Genomic DNA, 22380 nt, shown 5'->3' on the forward strand with positions numbered 1-22380 from the left:
GTGAAAAATTATAGACAAGTTTGTAATAATTCTAAAAATGATAAATATCTTATATGGGGCCTACGATAGGGTATGGGTGTGAAGGCCTTATGTATGCTACGTGTGTATGCTACTATATGTATGTATACTAGCTATTGCATTGAGATGCTCTGAAAAATATAGAAAGAAACTTTAAATAGAAACTACACAGGTTGAAGTAGGACTACTTACAATGACTTACAAGACAAAACTATTGACTTACAAGACAAAAACTGACTTACATGAAAAGAAAACAATAGCTAAGTAGTGTAACATGGCTGCTGAAAGTGTTTTTTACCCGAAAATTAATAATTGGTTGATTTATTTTATACATTTTTATTATCCAGCTCAGGTGGATCTTAGACCTTTATCTTCTAGAGCCAGGAATGGCGTATAATGTATCTAGGAAGCCTTGACAGACATGTCAGAGCTGAGCTGCAGCACTGACATTCTCCCACTGCAGCTGAAGAGACACCTTCGCTCTTCTGAGATATTGTTTGTTCTGCTGCTGTAGAGTGTGTCTGGGTCGTCCTCGGTGTGCCACTCATATACTGCAATTGGGAGTCGATCTTCTGGCATGCAAGGGACGTAGTCAAGGTACATCAATCTCTTACGTTTCAGGAAATCGGTAACTAATGGCCGACTGGTTCACCTGCAAACTTCTGATCTGGTGACCTTTTACTGCAACAATACTTCAGAGTGAAATGAGCCAAGGTAATGTTGGTCTCCCTTTCCTTTCAAATGGATCCTTGATTTATGCATTTACTGTTTTATGTCTTAGTTTATAATTCATGTATTAATATCTGTCATGACTTGATGAAACCAATTTTCTAGGAAGATTACCGAATTCTTGAAGTAAAGAAGGGCTCTGATTTTGAAACTATTAGAGGCGCGTTCTTTCGGTTGGCAAAAATATACCATCCTGATAGTGGTTCCGAATCCAGTGATGCAGAAAAGTTCAAAAAAGTTGAACAAGCATACAGAAGACTCCAAGAAAAGTTAAATAAGGAGCAAAGAGAAGGCTTTACTGGTGCTAAGACTGAGGAGCTGAGCAGAAGAAATGAAGGGGAATGTGATATTGAGGTAGTTCCTGTTCATAATAATTCAGTTAACAAATGTTAGACGTGGTTTTTGTATATGCTTTTCAGGATGCTTTTGACTAATTTAGAATGGATCTAATGCTACTTTGTCTAAGCATTTGATATAATGGTCGGGCTTTAGTGGGTCTTTTTTATTAAAATAATTATTTTTTTAATGGTCTCCAATGCTCCAAATCATGGCCTCATGGCTTTACTAAGACAACGAATTTGAAACTCATGGTTCTTTACTAAGACAACGAAATTTTGTTGACTCTATATAGTGTAGATATATAGATATATACTCTGTATAGATTCACTATATAGATGAATCTATATAGTGTAGATGAAACTTGGGCTATTGCCTGAGTAATTCTTGTGTGAAAAGGGTGTAACTCGTCCATATAGACTAGGTTTGGTGGGATGCTCAGGCTCCGGATCCATTTTAACCCTTTAGTTATAGAGATTATCAGTTTTGTAATAGTTTCCAGATTTGAGTGCTATAGACCATTCTCTAAATAGTGCCTGAATGATTGTGCTCAGAAAAAGATGTACCCTGTCAATGTATGTGTGGTTTTAAAGGAGGGGAGATCAGTCCCTAATGCCTCATCTCGGTTCTTGTAGTTATATTGGTTATGAATCCTGGCATGATTTTATTTGAACTAGGTTTAACATATCCATCATTTTTCGAAATGTAGCCATGTATTTGTTCTCTATAAATGGACCTTGTACAGTCAGGATTCCAGAGAGGTATAGCAAGTCTATATAGACAAGGATGAGGATGAGCTTTGGGCTCCAGATTACTTGTCTGTCCTGAATAGCTCTTATTCCATCAAAGTGTAATAGGTCCACTTTTTAACAAAATGTATCTAAAAACAGTGGCATCGTTTCGGAGGGGGCACTTTCCTCTAATAATTGGGAGAAAAAATCATTTTATAGCCCATGCTCCTTAACTCTCCGGATGTAGGGCCCCCTTGCCCCCAATAAAAATGCTGGAGCTACGCCCCTTAATCTTCGAGAACTATTAGATACCGTTTTATCAACAATTCCTGAATGGTTCTTATTTGAAAGAGGTCTAACATGACTTTATGCACTATCTTGAGAAGAGGGGAAGGGGGGATAAAAACAGGTTCAGGCCCTAAGACCTCCCCGGTGAGCCTCCTGTTATCTGTTATACAAGAATCCTGTTATACAAGAGGATCTACCCTTCTTTATTTTAATGCTTTATTTAATATACTTAGAAGTACAAAAAAAAACACTAACCCCCCAACAGAGAGCAGAGCTCGTAAGGTTGGGTGTGTAAATAATATAACATACACAGAACAAAACATCTCGTCATAATAATAGTAATAATAGCAAAATTAACTTAACTATCAGAAAAAAACCCAGTAACAACAAAAACATAGAAAACAGGGAAAAGGAGAAAGGAAGGAGAAAAGAAAGACTGGGCAGGAGGGGTATGGGAGGCCATTCCATCATAAAGACAAAAACAAAACATATAAAGAAAAATATCATAAGTTTCTAAAATTCCATCATTTAACGTAAACAAACAAACATTAAAAAACAATCTTTGATAATTGCTTCTTTAAATACAGCTGAGATTTTTGTGATTGGTCAATCTGAGTTTTATCATTTAGCTTATATTTATTCGCAATGAATGGGATTAGGTACCTAAGTGAAAACCTTGACCTTTTACATCTTACTAAAAGAATTCGGTATAATTCCACCCACCGACGAGCCGAACAAGGGGTCAAAATCAACAGGGATTTATTGTAGAAATAATATTTAGGATTTTGAATTTGAAAATGTCATGAGGAAATATTTACATCACGTATGCGTTTTAAATCCGATAAATTTAGGAAAAAGAATATCGTTTTTTTCAGATGTATTTCGAAGTTTTGATGGTTGATGTAAAAACTTTCCAAGTATTCTTACTGCCCTATTTTGTAGTACCTGTAATTGTTTTAAATGCGTCTAAAAGGTATTAAGATAAACCATTGAGCAGTAATCCAAACACGAAACAATTAAAAAGTGGTAAATTATTTTTATTATGGAAAATGGAAAAATATTTTTCATGCGGTACATCGACCGAATATTTGAGCAAGTTTAACCCTTAAATGATTAGCGGTTTAAACGAAAAGATAGCAATGGATCAAGGAAAAGTCCTAAATAACGATATTACTGAACTCTATAAATTTTATTCTCACTAACCTGGAGCTCCTGACAAGAAATCAATTGAGTTGGTAGTTTTGAGGGACCAAAAACCATGAATTCAGTTTTAGTATAATTTGGTACTAGATTATTGGAAGCATCGATTTACTGAAGTAGCAGGTACAATCAAATTTCCAATTAGTGTAGTTGAATCCCTCGCTTTAACAGATATAGCTGTGTCATCTGCAAATAACATAGTAAGACTAATATTCCCTTGCAAACTCTGCAGAAGATCGTTAATATAAATAAAAAATTTGAGTGGACCTAATACCGAACATTGAGTGACATCTATACCATTAAGGTTCTTGAAGTTAAACAGTTTTCCAGCGACATCTACCGCAATTTTACGTCTACTCAAGTATGATCTTGCTAGCTCTAGTCATATCCCTCTTATGCCTGCATTTTCCATTTTGTCGGAAAGAATTTCATGGTTTAATATGTCAAATACTTTTTTAACATCGTAGAAAACAGTAGCCACATGGAAATCATTATCTAAACAATCATTTAATCATAAAAAAGAGCTGTAACTGCGTGTTGTGTCTAATGGCTCGCCCTAAACCCAAACTGCTATTGGGTAAAACACAGTTTATTTATAATTAGAAATCCTTTCTTCGAAAATTTGTTCAAACGTTTTAGGCAAAGGCGATGTAATCGCAATGGGACGATAATTATTTACGTCAGATTTATGACCTTTTTTATGTAACGAAATTACCCGGGCAATTTTCCGTCTACTAGGAAACAAACCTGAACTGATGCATAAATTAAAATATTGCAGAAATCACTCCAAAAATACTCCTTAACAGCTTTGTTGATAGTTCATCATATCCCACTGAATTACCATTTTTATATTTTTAATAGCCTTATGGAATTCTGCAAAACTAACTGGGGCCAGAAATATGCTTTTACCTTCAGAGGGAGGGGAATAATGTTTATGCATCCTGCGAGAAGAAAAATCTATTTCTGTAGACGGTAGATTGTCCAACGACTATAAAATAATCCCTAAACATATTAGCAACAGCTTCTGGTCCTCTATCTTCTTCACTATTTTTGTCATAAAATGCCTCGGGATGCGACAATTGTTTTATTTCGTCCAATTTTACACTTGATCAAGCTCCAAGTTTTCCGGGGAGAATCAGAATTTTGAAACGAATCTTCATAGTAGGCTCTTATACTATCTCTAAAAGTCCTTACAAAAGGTTTTTATAATTTTTAAAACACATTATATTCATTTCTGTTGGATACTTAATTTTGATTTTATATAAATGTTTTTTTTTAGTAATCAACCTCAAAAGGGACTGATTTATCCAAGGTTTTCTTGGAGCATTTCTGTTCCCCATTAAAATTCCACACAGGCAACATTTATCAAGTTTATCAGTCAATATATCATAAAAGTTTTCTAAGGATTGATTTGGATTCCTTTCATGGATTACTGGACTCTACTCAACGTCACCAAGCCCTTCTGTTAAATTTGACAAATTTTTATGTGAAATGTCTCGATGCTTCCTTTGACTTTTTTATCATACGGGAAACAAAGCGGAAAATCAGCCATAATCATGCAGTGATCAGACGAATCATCAGAAATGACGTATTTATTAATGGTGTTGTAAGGTGAGAAAAATATTATCAATTAGTGAAAATGATCTATCAGTTATTCTGGATGGCCTAAAACATACAGGGTTTAATCCATGAGTTAACGGACTTTCTAAAAACTGCACAGTGTTTCTATCCATTCTATTCTGGTGAGCAAATACAAGGCTCATTAAATCAGTATTCGAATCTCCCATAACTAGAGTACGTTAAGTAACTGCAATGAGCAGTTTCTGATTATTTGGAACATAACACTCAACAACACAAGATTCAAAATCATTTCAATATTGATTGGCTAAAAATCTAGCCTTGCGTGAGCTGGTATGCAATTTTTAACCAAAAACACCAAGACCACCTTGCTTTTGTCTGTCTCGACCGACATGAAAAATTGATAATCTTGAACATGAATACTTTCAATCAAAAACTCGTCTTAAAAAGCTTCACATAGGCCTAAAACATCAGTATTAGATGCCGATAAAAAAGTTTCAATCGTATCTTGTGTAGTCCTTCACCACCGACAATTCCAAAACAATATCCTCCTTTTATTAACATTATTCTTCGCCGAATCATTCAGAAATAAATATTGATTTTTTAGAATATCTAACGTATTGCAATTATCTTCATTATCATTAGCTACAATATTTTGGAATACTGAAAAAAAAACAAAGGAATCTCGCTCAAATTCATTTAACCTTGATGATAGAATTCCACCTTTTCCTCTATTCATTATCAAATATTACCACCACGTCAAGGACAGCCATATCACGCCCCACTAGCACAGCAAATAAACAAAAGAAATAAAAAGGGTAACACAAATAGGAACAACTTAGAAAAGAATAGAAGGAAGAGAAGAAGAACCCTAGACTGTTTTGATCCCAGCAAGCTGCAACATGTCCACTCTTTTATTCAATATATCCATGGAAAGTGAATGAGCGTCTGACACCATTCCGTAAATAAACTGTGACCTATATGGATTCGAGAAATGTGCAACATGGCCGTACTGACAAATGTTTGGGGAATGGGAACTATTGCCATAGAATTTGATTGGTACCCTAGGGGTCTATTCGAAGTAAGATACCTTTGTAGATCCTTTTACTAGTTTCACGTTTCAAATTGTATAGTATTTTAATTCTATTTCTGTTTAACTAATTTAATTTACCTAAAACTGAAATATAGCAAGCTACAATAATGAGAGTGATCCAGTAATAGCTTCGAGACGAGGGCGCTTCGAAAGGCTAATAATGATTTTAAAATGTTTTCTAGAGGAATTGTTAATGGATAGTCCTAAATATTCGTTTGACAGATCGCGTATCAAGCTTTACGAAAAGTATGGTTTGATCCGACTTTTTTGGCTGCAATGAAAGAAAGGTTAAGATACTAAAACCAGGTTGTCAATGAATGGGGTGAGGGGTGGTCTTTAAAAAGTGTTTAAGGGGAATTGGAACTTATTGGGATGGGTAAAGAGTGAACACTTTAACAGATTGGAGTAACGAAAGAGTGCACACGGCTGTGTTGGTCTCAGGCCGTTTGTTGTTGCAGTGAGTTGTTTTCAGTAGTAGTAGTAGTTAGTTTTGTTTCGCCATGAAATTACAAACTCATTGGAAATTGTAAATCTTTGTTTTAGCACACAGCGCCACAGCACCGGCAGTTTCTAAGTTATGAGGGCTATGGACATGGCTCTCTGTATCAAAGAGAAAAGCAGCATCGAAAAAGGAAAGCTGAGAAAGCGACAGAAAATGTGTTCCTGCATCGAATGAAAAAAGCTGGTATGCTGGATGAAAATTCACTTGTTGCAGCTGAATCAAAAGAAGCGAAAAAGATCAAAACGAGGTAAGTGGATTTAATCAGCTTTTTTGTATAGCTTGTTTTTCTTACTTACTATGTGCATCGTTATAACGGCATTAATTAAGTCTTTATTGTTAAATTTAGTGTTTATTTGAAGATTGGATAATATTTTGTTAATACAACAGCTGGGAATGCAGGGAGAAAGAACAAGAAGTAATTACCAAAAACCTGATCTTACTGATGGACTGAATGAAATCCGAATATTATTGTAATTAAAAAGATAGTATGTGGAATGATGAAGAATGTATCAAGGAATTTTTTTGGGGGTAGGTTCAAAAAACTTTAAAAAACGCATCAAATATTTGTTTGTACTCATTTTGTTACGTTTGAAGATTGTATCAAAGAATTTTTTGGGGGGAGGGGGAGGTTCAAAAAACTTTAAAAAACGCATCAAAAATTTGTTTGTATTCATTTTGTTACGTTTTTACGAGTTGGGCAAACATTTTGGGGAAGAGGGTCGGAGCACCTAGCACCCCCTGGATACGGCCTTGGGAATGGTCAGAGAAAAGAGACCATTTAGTTTTAATGAGTGAAGGAACATCACAATGTAACTTAAAAAACGAAAAAATAAATGTTACAATGTAAAGTGAATTGAAATTAAATAAGAGTTTATTAATAGAACTCTATGTAGCAAGGATAAGGTTCTTTGCTTCGTCACAAACCCTAGGGAGTGGTATTAGAAGGGAAGAAAATGTTGGAATCCATATAATTATGTAATAAGAGACATAGAAATGAATTTTTAAAATCGACCAAGGAAGGATGTGTGTGAGCTTTCTAAGAATTCCAAGTTTCCTCGATATCTTCATTTTAATTTGACTTATATGATGCTTGAAGGAAAGATTCTCATCAAGAAGAATACCAAGAATGATCTGTAGGGCTGCTGAGACAACCCATCGAAACAAGAATTTCCGATAGTTGTGTGCAATCCTGAGAAATTCGCTTGAAAATCATTTCAAGCAATTTCGGAATTTCGACTTAAAAAATCTAATGCCTGGCAGTTGGCATCGAACCTCAGAATTACTCTCTCAAACTAAACAGTTAGCTCAATACAGATCTAAGGGTCTGATATGACAGTAGTAACTCATCTGCGAAGATAACTAGAATACCATCACCAATTCACGGAGATCTACCATTGTGGGCATGAAAAGATTCGGGGTGACGTAAGACGATAACAAACTGTATGTTTTTGGTTCGTAACGGTCAAAAATAAGATCATTAACTTAAACTAAGAATGAAACTAGCCCTAGAACTGAGCCTTATGGCTCACCAAACTCAACCTGAGATAGTGAGTGAAAAAGAGGATCTACGGAAATAAGCTCAAATAGCTCAAACCGTTCAGTTCAGCTCAAACCAATCAAACTAATCAAAACCAATCAAACCAATCAAATTGGTTTGATAAGAATCAAACCAACTAAGAGCTGTCATTTTCTCCTGTGCCGTAATGGTATACTTTCAAGAATATAACCTTATGGGTCAAGGAACGAAAAGCTTTTTGGACGTCGAAAACTATTGCGGTAGAAATCAGACTTAAATCAAGAACCGAATGTAGGAAAAAAAGTGCCCAAGTATGCTCAAGCTGAGTGATTTGCTCAGAAGCAAAACTGAAAACTATAAAAAAAAAGTTATTTGCTTCTAAATAGAAAGGTAGACGGGAAAGCACAGTCTTTTCAAAAATCTTGTCAAATGCAGGCCATAAAGATATCGGCCGATAAGTAAGTGTATCACTCCGAGGTCCATCTTTATATAAAATAATCACTCGAGGTCTCTTAAGTGAACTGGGAAAAATTCCATTCTCGAAATGTAGATTTGCGAATCTTGTCATGGGAGAGATAATCGAAGAATGAAATTTCACTACCGTGGTGGGTAGTGCATTAACGCAGTGCAACTTTAATGGTAGTGCTTTTAATGCATTGACAAGTCTAATCTTCTCAAACTAAGAAACTGATCGCAGGGACATCAATTTCAAGCAAGTTGGACCAAGATACGATTTGAAATCAAGCTTAAAAGACAAGAGTTTACTGAAGAAGCAGTTATTTTCCCCGCTTCTGCAAAATAGAAGGTAAATGCCTCTTGAACATTAAGTTCACCCTGGGCAACTGAGCCAGTATACTTAAAGGGAAAAAGAAGGTGTAGACAAAGTTTTGAGGACAGAATGCATCACTTGTAAAGCATTACGAATATTTTTCGGTAATTTGAAAATTCCTGAAAATGATAAATCCGTTTAGCATCCAAATTTTATATCAAAAATTACAAAAATATTCCTCTTGTTTCGGGAACGCTGAGGCGAGCAGTAGCTGCACTTAACGTTGGCTCTTTTGACATGTAAGATTTCAAAAAGTAATTCTTTCCTCTACAGCTTCTGAGGAGGCCTAGGATTTGAGAGAATAAATCTTTTAGATCTGGAACCTCAAGTGGATATGGTACATATATTGATAAAATAAGGTTTAACAGATTCATGAAGGAGTCAAACTGTGAGCAAAAAATCTCTGTCAGGTACATCCCATGGGACCTCTGCTAACTTGATCTAAGAAGGGCTAGCTCATTTTGACCCCATTTAAAGGACGCCGAACCCAAAGTATGGGATCTCTGACTCATCATTTTCCTAGCACCAAAATCAATAAAGGAGAAAATATTATTTATCAAGGATGCCTTTATCATAGTTACACGTTGTGTAATGTAAACTATTGGGAAGATTCCAGCTGTGAGCAGATCTGATAGAAAATCCACTGTTGCTGAAAATGCAGGATCAAATAAGTTAAGGTTGAAGTCTGATTCATTCGAATAACTTGTAACAATTTATAAAAATAATCTATTAAATATTAGATAACTCCAATTAAAATACGGTCTTATTTATTAAATAAGTTTTTTCTATGATTTTATTTTATTCTAAAAGTATATTGTATAAAACTAAGCCTCTTTAAAAAGGAATTTTCTTTCTCTGATTGCATTTGCATAATCAGATATAAGCAGCGTGTATACATTTCAGTATTGCAGTGACTGGAGTAAGGCTGGAAATTGATGGCCTGACTAAATTTCAATGATTCATGATTCAAGATTCTAAGTTGATTTATCTTTTGTATCCTTTTTTATGTATTCTTGTGGCAGTTTTGCCACAGCAACCAGAAATAAAAGCAATGGTACAAAATTAGTCCAAGAACTGTAAATTCTATTCGTTATTGTTATCTAAATTCACAGAGTCTTGGGATTTTAACGGAGATATTTATTGCTCAACGTTCTAGAAAGGTCTAATAACATAAAAAAAATAAATTCATTCCAAAAGACTCATGCAAAACTAAAGTTGCTTGCGATTCACCTCACCAGCAGAATATCTAAATGACCTTTCTCAAACATAAAACAAAACTTTCTTCTTTTGAAAATAAGGAGCGAAACATTAAAACTTACAACGAACAGAAATTACTCCGTATATGAGGGGGATAACCCTCACCTCAGTACCCCTCTCTTCACGCTAAAGTTTTTTAATAGCTTCAAAAAAGGTTCTGATTCTAATTACACGACCTTCACTTGGTATCCTCTTGTTCTGCACAGTGTTAATCCTAAAGTGATTCTGATTATTTTTTGTGTTTTATATTTTATTATTGTGTTTAATATAATAAAATAGTGATTTATTTGTAAACACTATGACAATAATGCAAGCATTGGAGTACGAAAGACAAAGAAAGAGAGAGAGAAAAAGAAGAATTTACGAAAAAAGCATAGGTTCGTGGAAAAGTGGCAATGGACTTATGTTAATACCTGACAACCTTTTGCTCGCTACAGCAATTTTTGAAAGACAATTCATTCTAAACTTATATATACTTATACTTATTGACGACATGACTGCCTGTCCATGGATTATTCTTTATGGTTGATTGTGTGTGGCTATGCTGTTTGACCTATGTGATTGTATGGATGAGTAGGGTTAAGGCCTCATTCAAGTGCTGATCTATATTAATCACTAATTTAGGAAAACAGTCTTCCTTTTCTCCTTCTCTCTCTCTTTTTTTTTCTTTTTTTTTTGTGTTTGTGCTGTTGCATTGGTGATTTCTCTTTTCATGATAATATCTTCCTATTACGGTACCAAGGTTGAAAAAAAGCAACACTGTACAGAAATGGAAATACTGAATACTAAAATAAAAGATACATTTTGCATTTTGTCTAATACACTTAATGTTGTCTATTTTTAACATTTATATTTTGTGTTGTAATGTTCTATTCATTATATTTAATTTAGTGTATTTTTAATGTAGGCTACGTTTTTTGGTCTAAGAAAGACTTGTATCAAGACATTAAAATCTTCCTTGAGAAAGGCAGCGATCTACCTAAAGTGAATGACTGATGCTTGTTATACAGCTATATAATTGAATGACAGTTTGGTCATATGGAAATTAGCTCTCCTCGTAGATAATCTTTGTCTAATTCGTTGCTATATTAGTCAAGGATTTTAGTTGATTCATGCGAGGGAAATCCATGACGGGTCCGGAGGGAAGGGGTTAGAGACGGAAAAGTGCATTCTCAGATGGCTGCTTTTCCAATTCTTCTGAGGCGTGCATTGGATTAAGCTCAGGGGTAGAATTTGGAAATTAGTCACGTTGCTTGTGTTACTATGTTAAATATTGATGTCAACTAAAAATTAATTTTCACCATAGGCAGCGCTATAGCGCTGTCTAAGTAAAGAGCGAAGTGGGTTCAATGTAATTTTCCCTTCACCAAGGCACATCCTATAGAAGTAGTCGATGTAGAAACATCGGAAGGAGCTCATTGGATTGGAAATTGAAATTTCTAGTGCCCTTTTTGAGAGTCGAAAGTGATTGGAAGGCAACCAGCTGCCTCCAACGCCCCCTTACTCCCAAAACACATTCCATAGAATTTGAGACAGCGATTTTTTTCAGCAATGCTAAAAGGTCCAGTAATAAGTATCTGGGGATTTCAACCCACCACCACCCTCGGGGCAAGGGCTGTAGGCTACGCAATTCGCCCGTTCCTTACATACAGTATTGTTATAAGGAAAGGGGGGAACTATTGACTTTTGATGTCTAAAAAGGCTAAGGGCATTCAGGCAAAGCTTTCAGAGAATGTTGAAGGAAGTGTTAAAGTAAATCAAAACTCACTGTGTGTATGCAGGTTGTCAGAAGGGTGTAACTCAGTGATGACTGAGGGTACTAAGTTGGAATTTTCAAGGAATGATGAGGGGGATAATAATTGACCAAAAATTTCATATTTGCGCGCCAACAATACTACTACTACTGGTACCACTACTACTGCCGCTACTACAACTACTGCGTCTGTAGTGATTACCTCTAAGGCTGAGGGTATTGAGGTGAAAATTCGAGGAAATGTTGAGAGGAAAGTTGAACTAAATTAAAACATACTATATGCGTACAGATTGTCGAAAGGGCGTATCAGCAATATCATTGGAACGGCTTAGTTTATAAAGCTGAAACTTTCAGGGCATGATGAAGAGAATGTGAATTCTGCTATTAATACTATTGCTACTGCTGTTACTACTACTAATACTGTAATTACGACACTACTACTGTTACTCCTACTACTACTATTACTACTTTGATACTAGTGCTACTAAGGCTAAGGGTATGAAATCGAAAGTTTAAGATAATATTGAAGGGAAAGTGAACGAAATCATAACACCCTATGTGTATGCAGGTTGTCAAAGGGGCATATTTCAGAAGTGGCATATTGTATTAAATCGGAGCTTTTAGGGAATATTTAGGGGGACATTAATTAACCAAAAGACAATGCGTGAGCGCTATTGCTACCATTACTGCTACTGCTGCTATTGCTCAAACTACTACTTCTGTTGCAACTACAACTTAGGCTAGGAGTATTAAGGTGAAAATTTCAGGAAATATTGAGGGGGGTAATTAAATCAAAACACACTAGGGTCATGCTGGTTATCGAAAGGGCATATCGGTAATATCTTAGCAACGGCTTATAGTTTTAGATTGAGCCTTTTAGAGCTCGATGAGGGGGATGTTCCACTGACAAAAAGGCGATATGTGCATTCAAACAGGCTAAATTGGATACTTAGGTCTACTTTTGCAGTATTAGCAGAGTTTTTAACTAGTTTTCTTATTCATTTAAATTGTCAAAGGTGTTTTTCTATAGGGTGTCGGCTTGTGAGATGCTTCAAATAGGCTAAATTGGCTACTTAGGTCTACTTTTGCAGTATTAGCAGAGTTTTTAACTAGTTTTCTTATTCATTTAAATTGTCAAGGTGTTTTCTATAGGGTGTTGGCTTGTGAGATGTTTCAAACAGGCTAAATTGGATACTTAGGTCTACTTTTGCAGTATTAGCAGAGTTTTTAACTAGTTTTCTTATTCATTTAAATTGCCAAAGGTGTTTTCTATAGGGTGTTGGCTTGTGAGATGTTTCAAACAGTCTAAATTGGATACTTAGGTCTACTTTTGCAGTATTAGCAGAGTTTTTAACTAGTTTTCTTATTCATTTAAATTGTCAAAGGTGTTTTTCTATAGGGTGTCGGCTTGTGAGATGCTTCAAACAGGCTAAATTGGCTACTTAGGTCTACTTTTGCAGTATTAGCAGAGTTTTTAACTAGTTTTTCTTATTCATTTAAATTGTCAAAGGTGTTTTCTATAGGGTGTTGGCTTGTGAGATGTTTCAAACAGGCTAAATTGGATACTTAGGTCTACTTTTGCAGTATTAGCAGAGTTTTTAACTAGTTTTCTTATTCATTTAAATTGTCAAAGGTGTTTTCTATAGGGTGTTGGCTTGTGAGATGTTTCAAACAGGCTAAATTGGATACTTAGGTCTACTTTTGCAGTATTAGCAGAGTTTTTTAACTAGTTTTCTTATTCATTTAAATTGTCAAAGGTGTTTTCTATAGGGTGTTGGCTTGTGAGATGTTTCAAACAGGCTAAATTGGATACTTAGGTCTACTTTTGCAGTATTAGCAGAGTTTTTTTTTAACTAGTTTTCTTATTCATTTAAATTGTCAAAGGTGTTTTCTATAGGGTGTTGGCTTGTGAGATGTTTCAAACAGGCTAAATTGGCTACTTAGGTCTACTTTTGCAGTAGTGTTGGCTTGTGAGATGTTTCAAACAGGCTAAATTGGATACTTAGGTCTACTTTTGCAGTATTAGCAGAGTCTCTAATAAGTTTTCTTCTTCATTTAAATTCTCAAAGGTGTTTTCTATAGGGTGTTGGCTTGTGAGATGTTTCAAACAGGCTAAATTGGCTACTTAGGTCTACTTTTGCAGTATCAGCAGAATTTCTAATAAGTTTTCTTATTCATTTAAATTATCAAAGGTGTTTTTTTTTTTTTTTTTTTTTTTTTTTTTTTTTTTTTTTTTTTATAAGGTGTTAGCTTGTGAGATGTTTCAGACAGGCTAAATTGGCTAGTTAGGTCTACTTTTGTAGTACCAGCAGAATTTCTAATTCTGCACATACACTTCAAGTAAGAAAAATACTTATCTCTATAGTCAGAATTGCATCCTGAATCCAAAGTTATTGTGCATTTGCATCAGAAAGGAAATTAATATTCACCATATACAGACCTAGCCTATACCAATTCAGGGTATATATTTGCACGTTAGTGAGTATATGTGTATGTATGTGTATATGTATGTATGTGTATATGTGTGTGTGTATGTATATGTATGTATGCGTATATGTATATATATATATATATATATATATATATATATATGTATATATGTAAGCCCTATAGATAGGTAGAGTAGCTCCATAGGAGGCTTAGGCCAAGTAGGACCTTGTCCCAGTGGGGCCCATAATAGAAACTGGGAAACCCTCCCCTGGGGGTCATAATTTCAGGTGGAGGAGGAAGAAGGCCCCTCAAATGTACACTCAGCAGGGCCAACTGCCGTGTTCACGCGTCAGATGAGTTACAAACCTTCTCCCAGTAATGGGTTAAATTGCATGGTGAAGCAGAACACCATCGTGGGAGGATCCTCTATAGGAGGACAACTGCGGCAGGGCGTAAGATCCAGATTTATGGACAACGGCCTCTGTAAAGGGCTGCCTCGACCCTTTCGGGGTACCTGCAAGACTGGGAAACTTGCGGTCAATTTTTCCCACTTGAGGAGTGGCGCCCCTCGAGGAAATTATAGCCTAGTAAACAACACAGCACTCGTACGGGATTCTGATTATTGGATAATTTTCTGGGCTTGGTTTGTTTTGATGGGCGTTTTCGGGCTGAAAAACCTCTTCCTAGCTAATTTATCTACTATGGGCTGCCTCCCCGTAGTAGCATAATATTTGTAGGCATGAATATATAATGAGTCGGAGGTAATAGGCTTGGGACTGTCTGTGCAGGATTTCGACTCTTGTTGATAGAAGAGCATCGCCAAGTGCTGAAAACCATGTTGTGACCAAGATGGGCCCAGGATTGCACAAAGCCTCCAACTTACTGGAGGTCCCAGGGACTTCTTGCTGTCCGGTTCTAAGCCGGCTTAAGCGCTTCGGTGTAGACTTGAGAAGATATATTGGTCCCCATCCTGCACTGGTATCCGGGATCACTGCTTTTCTTGAGGCCAAAATAATTTAAAAGATTTAAAGAACATGAAAATTGGAACTTGGAATGTTACGACGTTAAAAAATGACTATCGCATCGACATTTTGACTGACGAATTCAGACGGTTTGAAATGGATTTATTAGGAGTTTCAGAAACTCATATCCCAGGGGTAGGAAGCATGAAATTAGGTGACATAGAATTTGTTTACTCAGGAAGGAAGGATGGGGTACATAGACAGGGAGTAGGGCTCATGATGAATAAGGAAGCTGCTAAGTCTTGTTTAGGCTGGGAAGGTATTAATAATAGAATACTAATTGCTCATTTTATGACTAAAAAGTTTAGGGTATCAGTTATAGTAGTATATGCCCCCATTGAACCAACTGATGGAGATACTAGTGACTCAGATGAATTTTACTTACAGTTACAGGAGCAAATAGACAGGGTACCAGGTAGAAATATGGTGTTTTTGCTAGGAGATTTTAATGCCCAGGTTGGTAGAAATAGGGATAGATGGTATCCTAGCCTAGGTAATTTTGGTGTAGGAAAAGAAAACAGTAATGGCTATAGGCTTTTGCAATTTTGTAGGTATAACAACCTAGTTATAACCAATACGGTGTTTGGTCACAAAATGGCCCATAAGTTGACATGGTATTCACGTGATGGTAAGACAGCAAACCTTATTGATTATGTTATTGTAAACAGAAGACTAGCAGGATCAATACAAGATACTAGGGTGTATAGGAGTGCCGTTATTGATGTTAAAAGTAAAGATCACCATCTAGTAGTGTCTAAGGTTAATTTAAAGCTGAAATCTCGGAAGAGTAACTCCCTCCCGGAAAGTTATGATGTTGGTAGACTTCAGGATGAAAATTTGAGAAAAAAATTCCAGGAACAGTTGAGTACTAAACTTGAGGGTTTAAAATTTTGACAATGTGGAAGATGGATGGAATAATTTCAGAAAAACAATTTGTGAAGTTGCTGATGGTGTCCTAGGGAAGAGTGCTAAGACAGCAACTAGGAATATTAGTGAAAAAGCTTTAGGTTTAATAGAGAGTAGAAGGGGTTTGTATAAGAATTATCTGAGCGATAGGTCGTATGAAAACAAAAGGAATGTAAAGAAAGTGGAGAAAGCATTAAAATATGAACTAAGGAGATGTGAAATGGAGGCGATGGATAAAATTGCTGAGGATCTGGAAGATGCGGCTAGACGGCATAATAGTAAAATATTATACTGGCATGTTAATAAATTGAAAGGGAGTAGCTGATCCGGACTAGTCCCAGTTAAAGATAGAAATGGGGTCACAATTAGTGATAAGGAAAAAGTTAAAGAAAGATGGGTGGAACATTTTGAGAATGTGCTAAACCGAGATACAGTTGCAGGAAAAGATATAGATGAAAATGAAAAAGTTTGTGATACCTTGGATGTGAAGGAAGATTTGTTTAGTGAGGAAGAATTAGCGACAGTACTAGAAGGATTAAAAAATAATAAGGCCCCAGGTGCTGATAGTATGATTAATGAGTTCCTTAAATATGGTGGCTCTGAGGTTAGGAATAAGCTACTGAAGATTATGAACATGATTTTTGAAAAAGGGGAAGTACCCAATGATTTTAGGAAAACCTTAATTAAACCACTGTATAAGAAAGGTGACAAGAGTGAATGTCGGAATTATCGAGGCATTAGTCTGGTCTCTGTAGGTAGCAAATTACTGAGTAATATGATACTTTTTAGACTGAGACATGCGGTAGACAAAGTTTTAAGGGAAGAACAATGCGGTTTTAGAAAAGGTAGAGGATGTGTCGACCATGTTTTCACTCTTAGGTTAATAATTGAGAAGTCCCTTCGTTGTCAAACACCTTTGGTCCTTAGTTTTATCGATTATGAGCAAGCTTTCGATTCTGTTGATAGAACAGCGTTAACAAAGGTCTTATCGTTTTATGGTATACCAGAAAAATACATTAAAGTGATTTGCGCTATGTACGAGAATAATACTGCTGCGGTTAAGGTAGGAAATGAGGTTAGCAACTGGTTTTGTATTAAATCAGGAGTTAAGCAGGGTTGTGTTCTATCCCCCTTTATATGGATCATTTTGATGGACTTCGTCTTAAGGAGCACAGGAAAGGCAATTGGAGACCATGGAATCAAATGGGGAGGAAGAACGCTCCTGGACTTAGATTATGCTGATGATTTAAGCATATTAGATGAAAGTGTGAGCAAAATGAATGAATTTTTAGAGGTTTTACGAGTTCAGGGTGCTAAAATAGGCTTGAAAATTAATGTTAAGAAGACTAAGTCACTAAGGTTAGGAATAAGTGAAGATGAACAGGTGACCTTAGGTAACGAAAAGATTGATCAGGTTGGGAGCTTCAGTTACCTTGGTAGTATTATTAGTAAAGATGGTGGGAGCAGTGAAGATGTTAAAAGTAGAATAGCTAAAGCTCAGGGTGTTTTTTCACAATTAAAAAAAGTTTGGAAGAATAGAAAGATAAGCCTACAAACCAAGATTAGAATATTGGAAGCTACAGTGATGACAGTGGTCAAATATGGCTCTGAAGCATGGACACTCCGAAAAGCAGATGAAAATTTACTAGATGTTTTCCAGAGAAATTGCCTACGGATTGTTCTGGGTACCCGGCTGACTGACCGTATTTCAAACAGTAGGTTGTACGAAAAGTGTGGTTCAATCCCGCTTTCTGGGGCTATAATGAAAGAAAGGTTGAGATGGCTAGGCCACGTTCTACGGATGAAGGATGACAGATTACCGAAGATTGTCCTTTTTGGCCAACCGTCTGGGGCTACACGGAAAGCAGGTCGTCCTTGTCTGGGTTGGGAGGATGTCATAAATAAGGATTTAAAGGAAATGGGAACTTCCTGGGAGGGTGTAAAGAGGGAGGCTTTAAATAGATTAGGTTGGAGGAGGAGCGTGCGTAGCTGTGTTGGCCTCAGGCGGCTTGGTGCTGCAGTGAGTTATTAGTAGTATACCACCACCACTTGTACTACTGTTACTACAGTTAGTACTACTACTACTGATAATAATAATCCTACTACTACTACAACTAAGGCTAAGGCTATGAAGGTGAAAATTCTAGGGAATATTGAGGGGGAAGTTGAATTGAATAAAAAAATAGCGACGAAGACCACACTGCCTTTCCATAACAAACAGATACTAAGTAGAGACAATAGGGAAAATCTTTTCAAGACAGTGGAAATTAGTTCTGTGGATATTTCGGCCCTATGTCCAAGGGCCGTCTTCAGCACAATACAAGAATAAGAGAGAAACTATATATATATATATATATATATATATATATATATATATATATATATATATATATATATATATATATATATATATATATATATATATATACATATATATATATATATATATACATATATATATATATATATATATATATATATATATATATATATATATATATATATATATATATATATATATTATATATATATATATATATATATATATATATATATATATATATATATATATATATATATATATATATATATATATATATATATATATATATATATATATATATATATATATATATAAATGAACTTACATCAAATTGTGAGAATTAAAACTAAATAATTAAAAACACTTTTTAAAACTTTTTTTAAAAATAGCCCTAGTATCCTTACTTCAATGAAGTTCAACCAGGACTGGCGAAAAGAATGAAATGAGAATATAAGCTCATTCAAACTAAAGAAAACAAAATGATTAGATGCAATTTCTTAAAGCTAATCTTGCTTGTTTAGCAGCCTGTTTCAAAGGCCTTTTCGTAGTTGGTTCAGTACTATTATAAATCGGTTTAATAAAATATTTTGTTAGATCATTTTTAATTAAATTTGGGTATAAAGAATTTAGTGAGTATTCCCCTAAGTCCCTGTTCAAAGACATATTATTGTTTATTTTAAGATTAATTTCGATTGATTCTCGAACCACCTGTTTTATTCCCAAATCATTACTGATGAGTGAAGAGTTTTCAAAAAGTATCATGCGGGACGGATTATTAAATATATGCCAACCTAAAGCAGAATCAAAGGAGTTGTTGGAACTATTTGAAATTAAGGCCTTGTCTATGTCATTTTTATGCTGTTGTAACCGTTTGTCTAGATTCTGATGGGTCCTGCCGACATAGTAATTTTCACAATCACAAGGTATTTGATAGACCCCTCTTTGGCGAGTAACTGGGGTCTTATCTTTACCCGAATTTAAGAAATTGATGATTTTAAAATTATTAGTAAAAACTACGTATCGTTATTTTTTGTGCAAATACTTTTTAATTTTGTTGTGATCTTTGGGATATACGGAAGATAGACAATATTTGAGGGCTTATCAGTAGCCTCACATTGTGAAGTATCTCCTTCGATTTTACAAGAATGTTTTTTTATTCTGCGGTTAATTATTTTATTGACAAAAGGAATGGGGGATCCATTGCCAAAAAGAACATCTCTGGTAAAGTTTATTTCTGCATTTATATATAAATCGGAGCAAATATTCAGGGCACGATCAATGAGGGAAGTTACAACTGCTCTTTTAACTTGTGGGGGTGATATGAATTAAAGTGAAGATATCTATTGTTTTGTGTTGGCTTTCGATATATAGTAAAATCCAGTTTATCAGCATTACGAATAATTAATACATGTAAAAACGGTAGTTTATTTTCAATTTCAACTTCTAGGGTGAACTGCAAATTTCGGTCATAAGTGTTAAGATGATCTAAGAAGCTCCGAAGTTCAGCTTCCTCATATTTCCAAAGTGAAATTACCTCATCCATATAACGACCCCAATAGACGTGTTTTAAAAAATAAGAATTCAATGCCCAATTCTCAAGATTCTCGTGGTAGTTTCTGTTTACCAAAAATACATAAACAGGGTATTCCCTTAAGACCTATCGTAGCTTGTACTAAAGCCCCCGCTTTAGTATTGATAGCTCAACTATTGATAGCTAATAGCCTCAACTAGTGAGGCTATTAGTATTGATGCGGAACCTTCAGGAAATGCTTAGGGGCAGTTTCAATTAAATAAAAAAAAACCAAATGCATGCGTGTTTTCAAAAGGACATATAAGGAATATCTTAGAAACGGCTTAGAGCATTAAGTTCGAGCTTCTATACCATGTTTAGACTGATGTTCGACAAACCAAAGGGTACTATGTGGATGTTACCGCTATTGCTACTATTACTGCTACGAACACCACATCTTCTGAGGATAAGGGTCTTAAGGAGAAACTTTAATGGAATATTTAAATAGATGTTGAACAAAATCAAAACACAATATGTGGATTCACGTTGCCAAAAGGATGTATGAGCAATTATCCTTAGAGCAGTAAGTTGACACTATCAGGGTGTGTTAGGACGGATGTTAAACTAACCCAAAGACACTCTATGTATACTGTTACTGCTACTACAAATTACTACTACTACTACTACTACTACTACTCAGGTTGAGGGTAGGAAGCCGAAACTTTCAGGGAATGCTTGGGTGGATGTTGAACTAAATCAAAACACACTCTGTTCATGCAAGTCATCAAAAGAGGGTCCAGCAATATTCCAGGAACGGTCTAGGGTATTAAGTCGAAACTTGCAAGGCATGTTAAAACTCTTATCCCATGAACAGTTTAGAGTATTTAGAGTTGAATTACTTTCAGAGTAATTCAACTTTTCTTAGAGTTGAAACTTTCAGTGCATTTTGAGGGGGATGTTGAACTAACCGAAAGGTACTATATGTATAATACCTAGTGCTACTACTAATATATGCTAAGACTAAGTGTAATACGGAAAATTTCAGGAAATATTGAAGGGTATGTTGAAGTAAGATGGAACACCCTATGTGTATGCAGGCTGTCAAAGGGCTGTATCAGCAGTATCTCAAGAACCGCTTAGAGTATTAGGTTGAATCTTTCAGAGCTTGCTGAGGTGTATGATGAACTAATAAAAACGCACTATTTTCATATTACTACTACTAGTAGTAGTAGCATTACTGCTTTCAATTATACTATTACTAAGGCTAATGATGTTAATGTGGAACTTCCAGGAACTGTTGAGGGGGATGTTGTTGTGCTGAATACAACTCATTATTTGCTTGCAGTTTATCTAAAGGAAGGTATCACCTGACACCTGAGAAACACCTAAAAGTATTAAGTTTGAACTATCAGGTGTAACTAGACCAAAAAGGCACAGCATGTGTTACTGCTTACTACCAATACTAATACTGTTATCACTAATGCTACTTACAATGCTCCTACTGTTACTTCTTTAAGTATGACTACTACTATTGCTAATCTAAGGATATAAATATATAGTTAACGATACATAGTTAAACTTTTAAGGAACGATGAGTGTGGTCTTGAATTGGATCAGATCGCAATATGTACATGCAGTGGTGTATTTATGATATCCGTTCGGAAGAGAGGGCCACCAGCTAAGAGCTACCGCAAATCTAGAAAATTAACAGCAACTAAGTAATATTATTGTCATAGTCCCCTTTTTGAGCTTAATTTTTTACTATACTACCAAACAAAATAAAATAATTAGCTCCATTAACCAAATTGAATTTCTGGAGTCTTTACCTCTTTTTCAAAAATCAAGCAAATCTTCTCAGGCTCATAGCTTTCGATGGGTAAAATTAAGCTTAACGAATTTTAAAGATTCAGAATCAGCATAAAAAAACTCTTTTAATGCATCTATTGTTATCAGTCCATTTCTCTACTTTCGGTAACTATTTGGCCAAGTCCCACCCTACTTGCAGTTCGTTACCACGAACTGGTTGATGGTGAATTTTTCGGTATTATCAAAGATAGAAACACACATTGATTGTCTTCAGTAAATTGCTAATTATAATCTGGTCTTTAGAAGATACTGGGCTGTCAGCCCTACTCCTCTTAGTTTCTGCTTGTTTTGAGTTTGACATGGTTATTTATTATAATTTCTGTTTGTTTTGTTTTTCATTCATTTATTGGGGGTGAGTTATGTTCGTTTTGGGCTTGGAAAACTTTGCGATATTATTTCTGCTCATCTTTGGTTTAATGTAGCTCTTTAATTTTTGAAAAACTTATTTTGTTGAATAACTTTATAAATCATATCACAAAATTAGGGAGTATTT

General features: G+C 35.3%; 1 protein-coding gene across 1 annotated transcript in view; it reads left to right on the forward strand.

Annotated features, from left to right (window-relative positions):
• Nucleotides 1-22380, forward strand: part of LOC136026954 (dnaJ homolog subfamily C member 28-like) — a 46613-nt gene that overhangs the window by 10518 nt on the left and 13715 nt on the right. The window contains exons 3-4 of the mRNA XM_065703813.1: nucleotides 853-1101; nucleotides 6517-6722. Of these exons, the coding sequence (XP_065559885.1) occupies nucleotides 853-1101; nucleotides 6517-6722 (455 nt within the window). The remainder of the gene's footprint in view (nucleotides 1-852; nucleotides 1102-6516; nucleotides 6723-22380) is intronic.

Source organism: Artemia franciscana, chromosome 5, assembly GCF_032884065.1.
Source record: "Artemia franciscana chromosome 5, ASM3288406v1, whole genome shotgun sequence".
Classification (NCBI taxonomy): Eukaryota; Metazoa; Arthropoda; class Branchiopoda; order Anostraca; family Artemiidae; genus Artemia; species Artemia franciscana.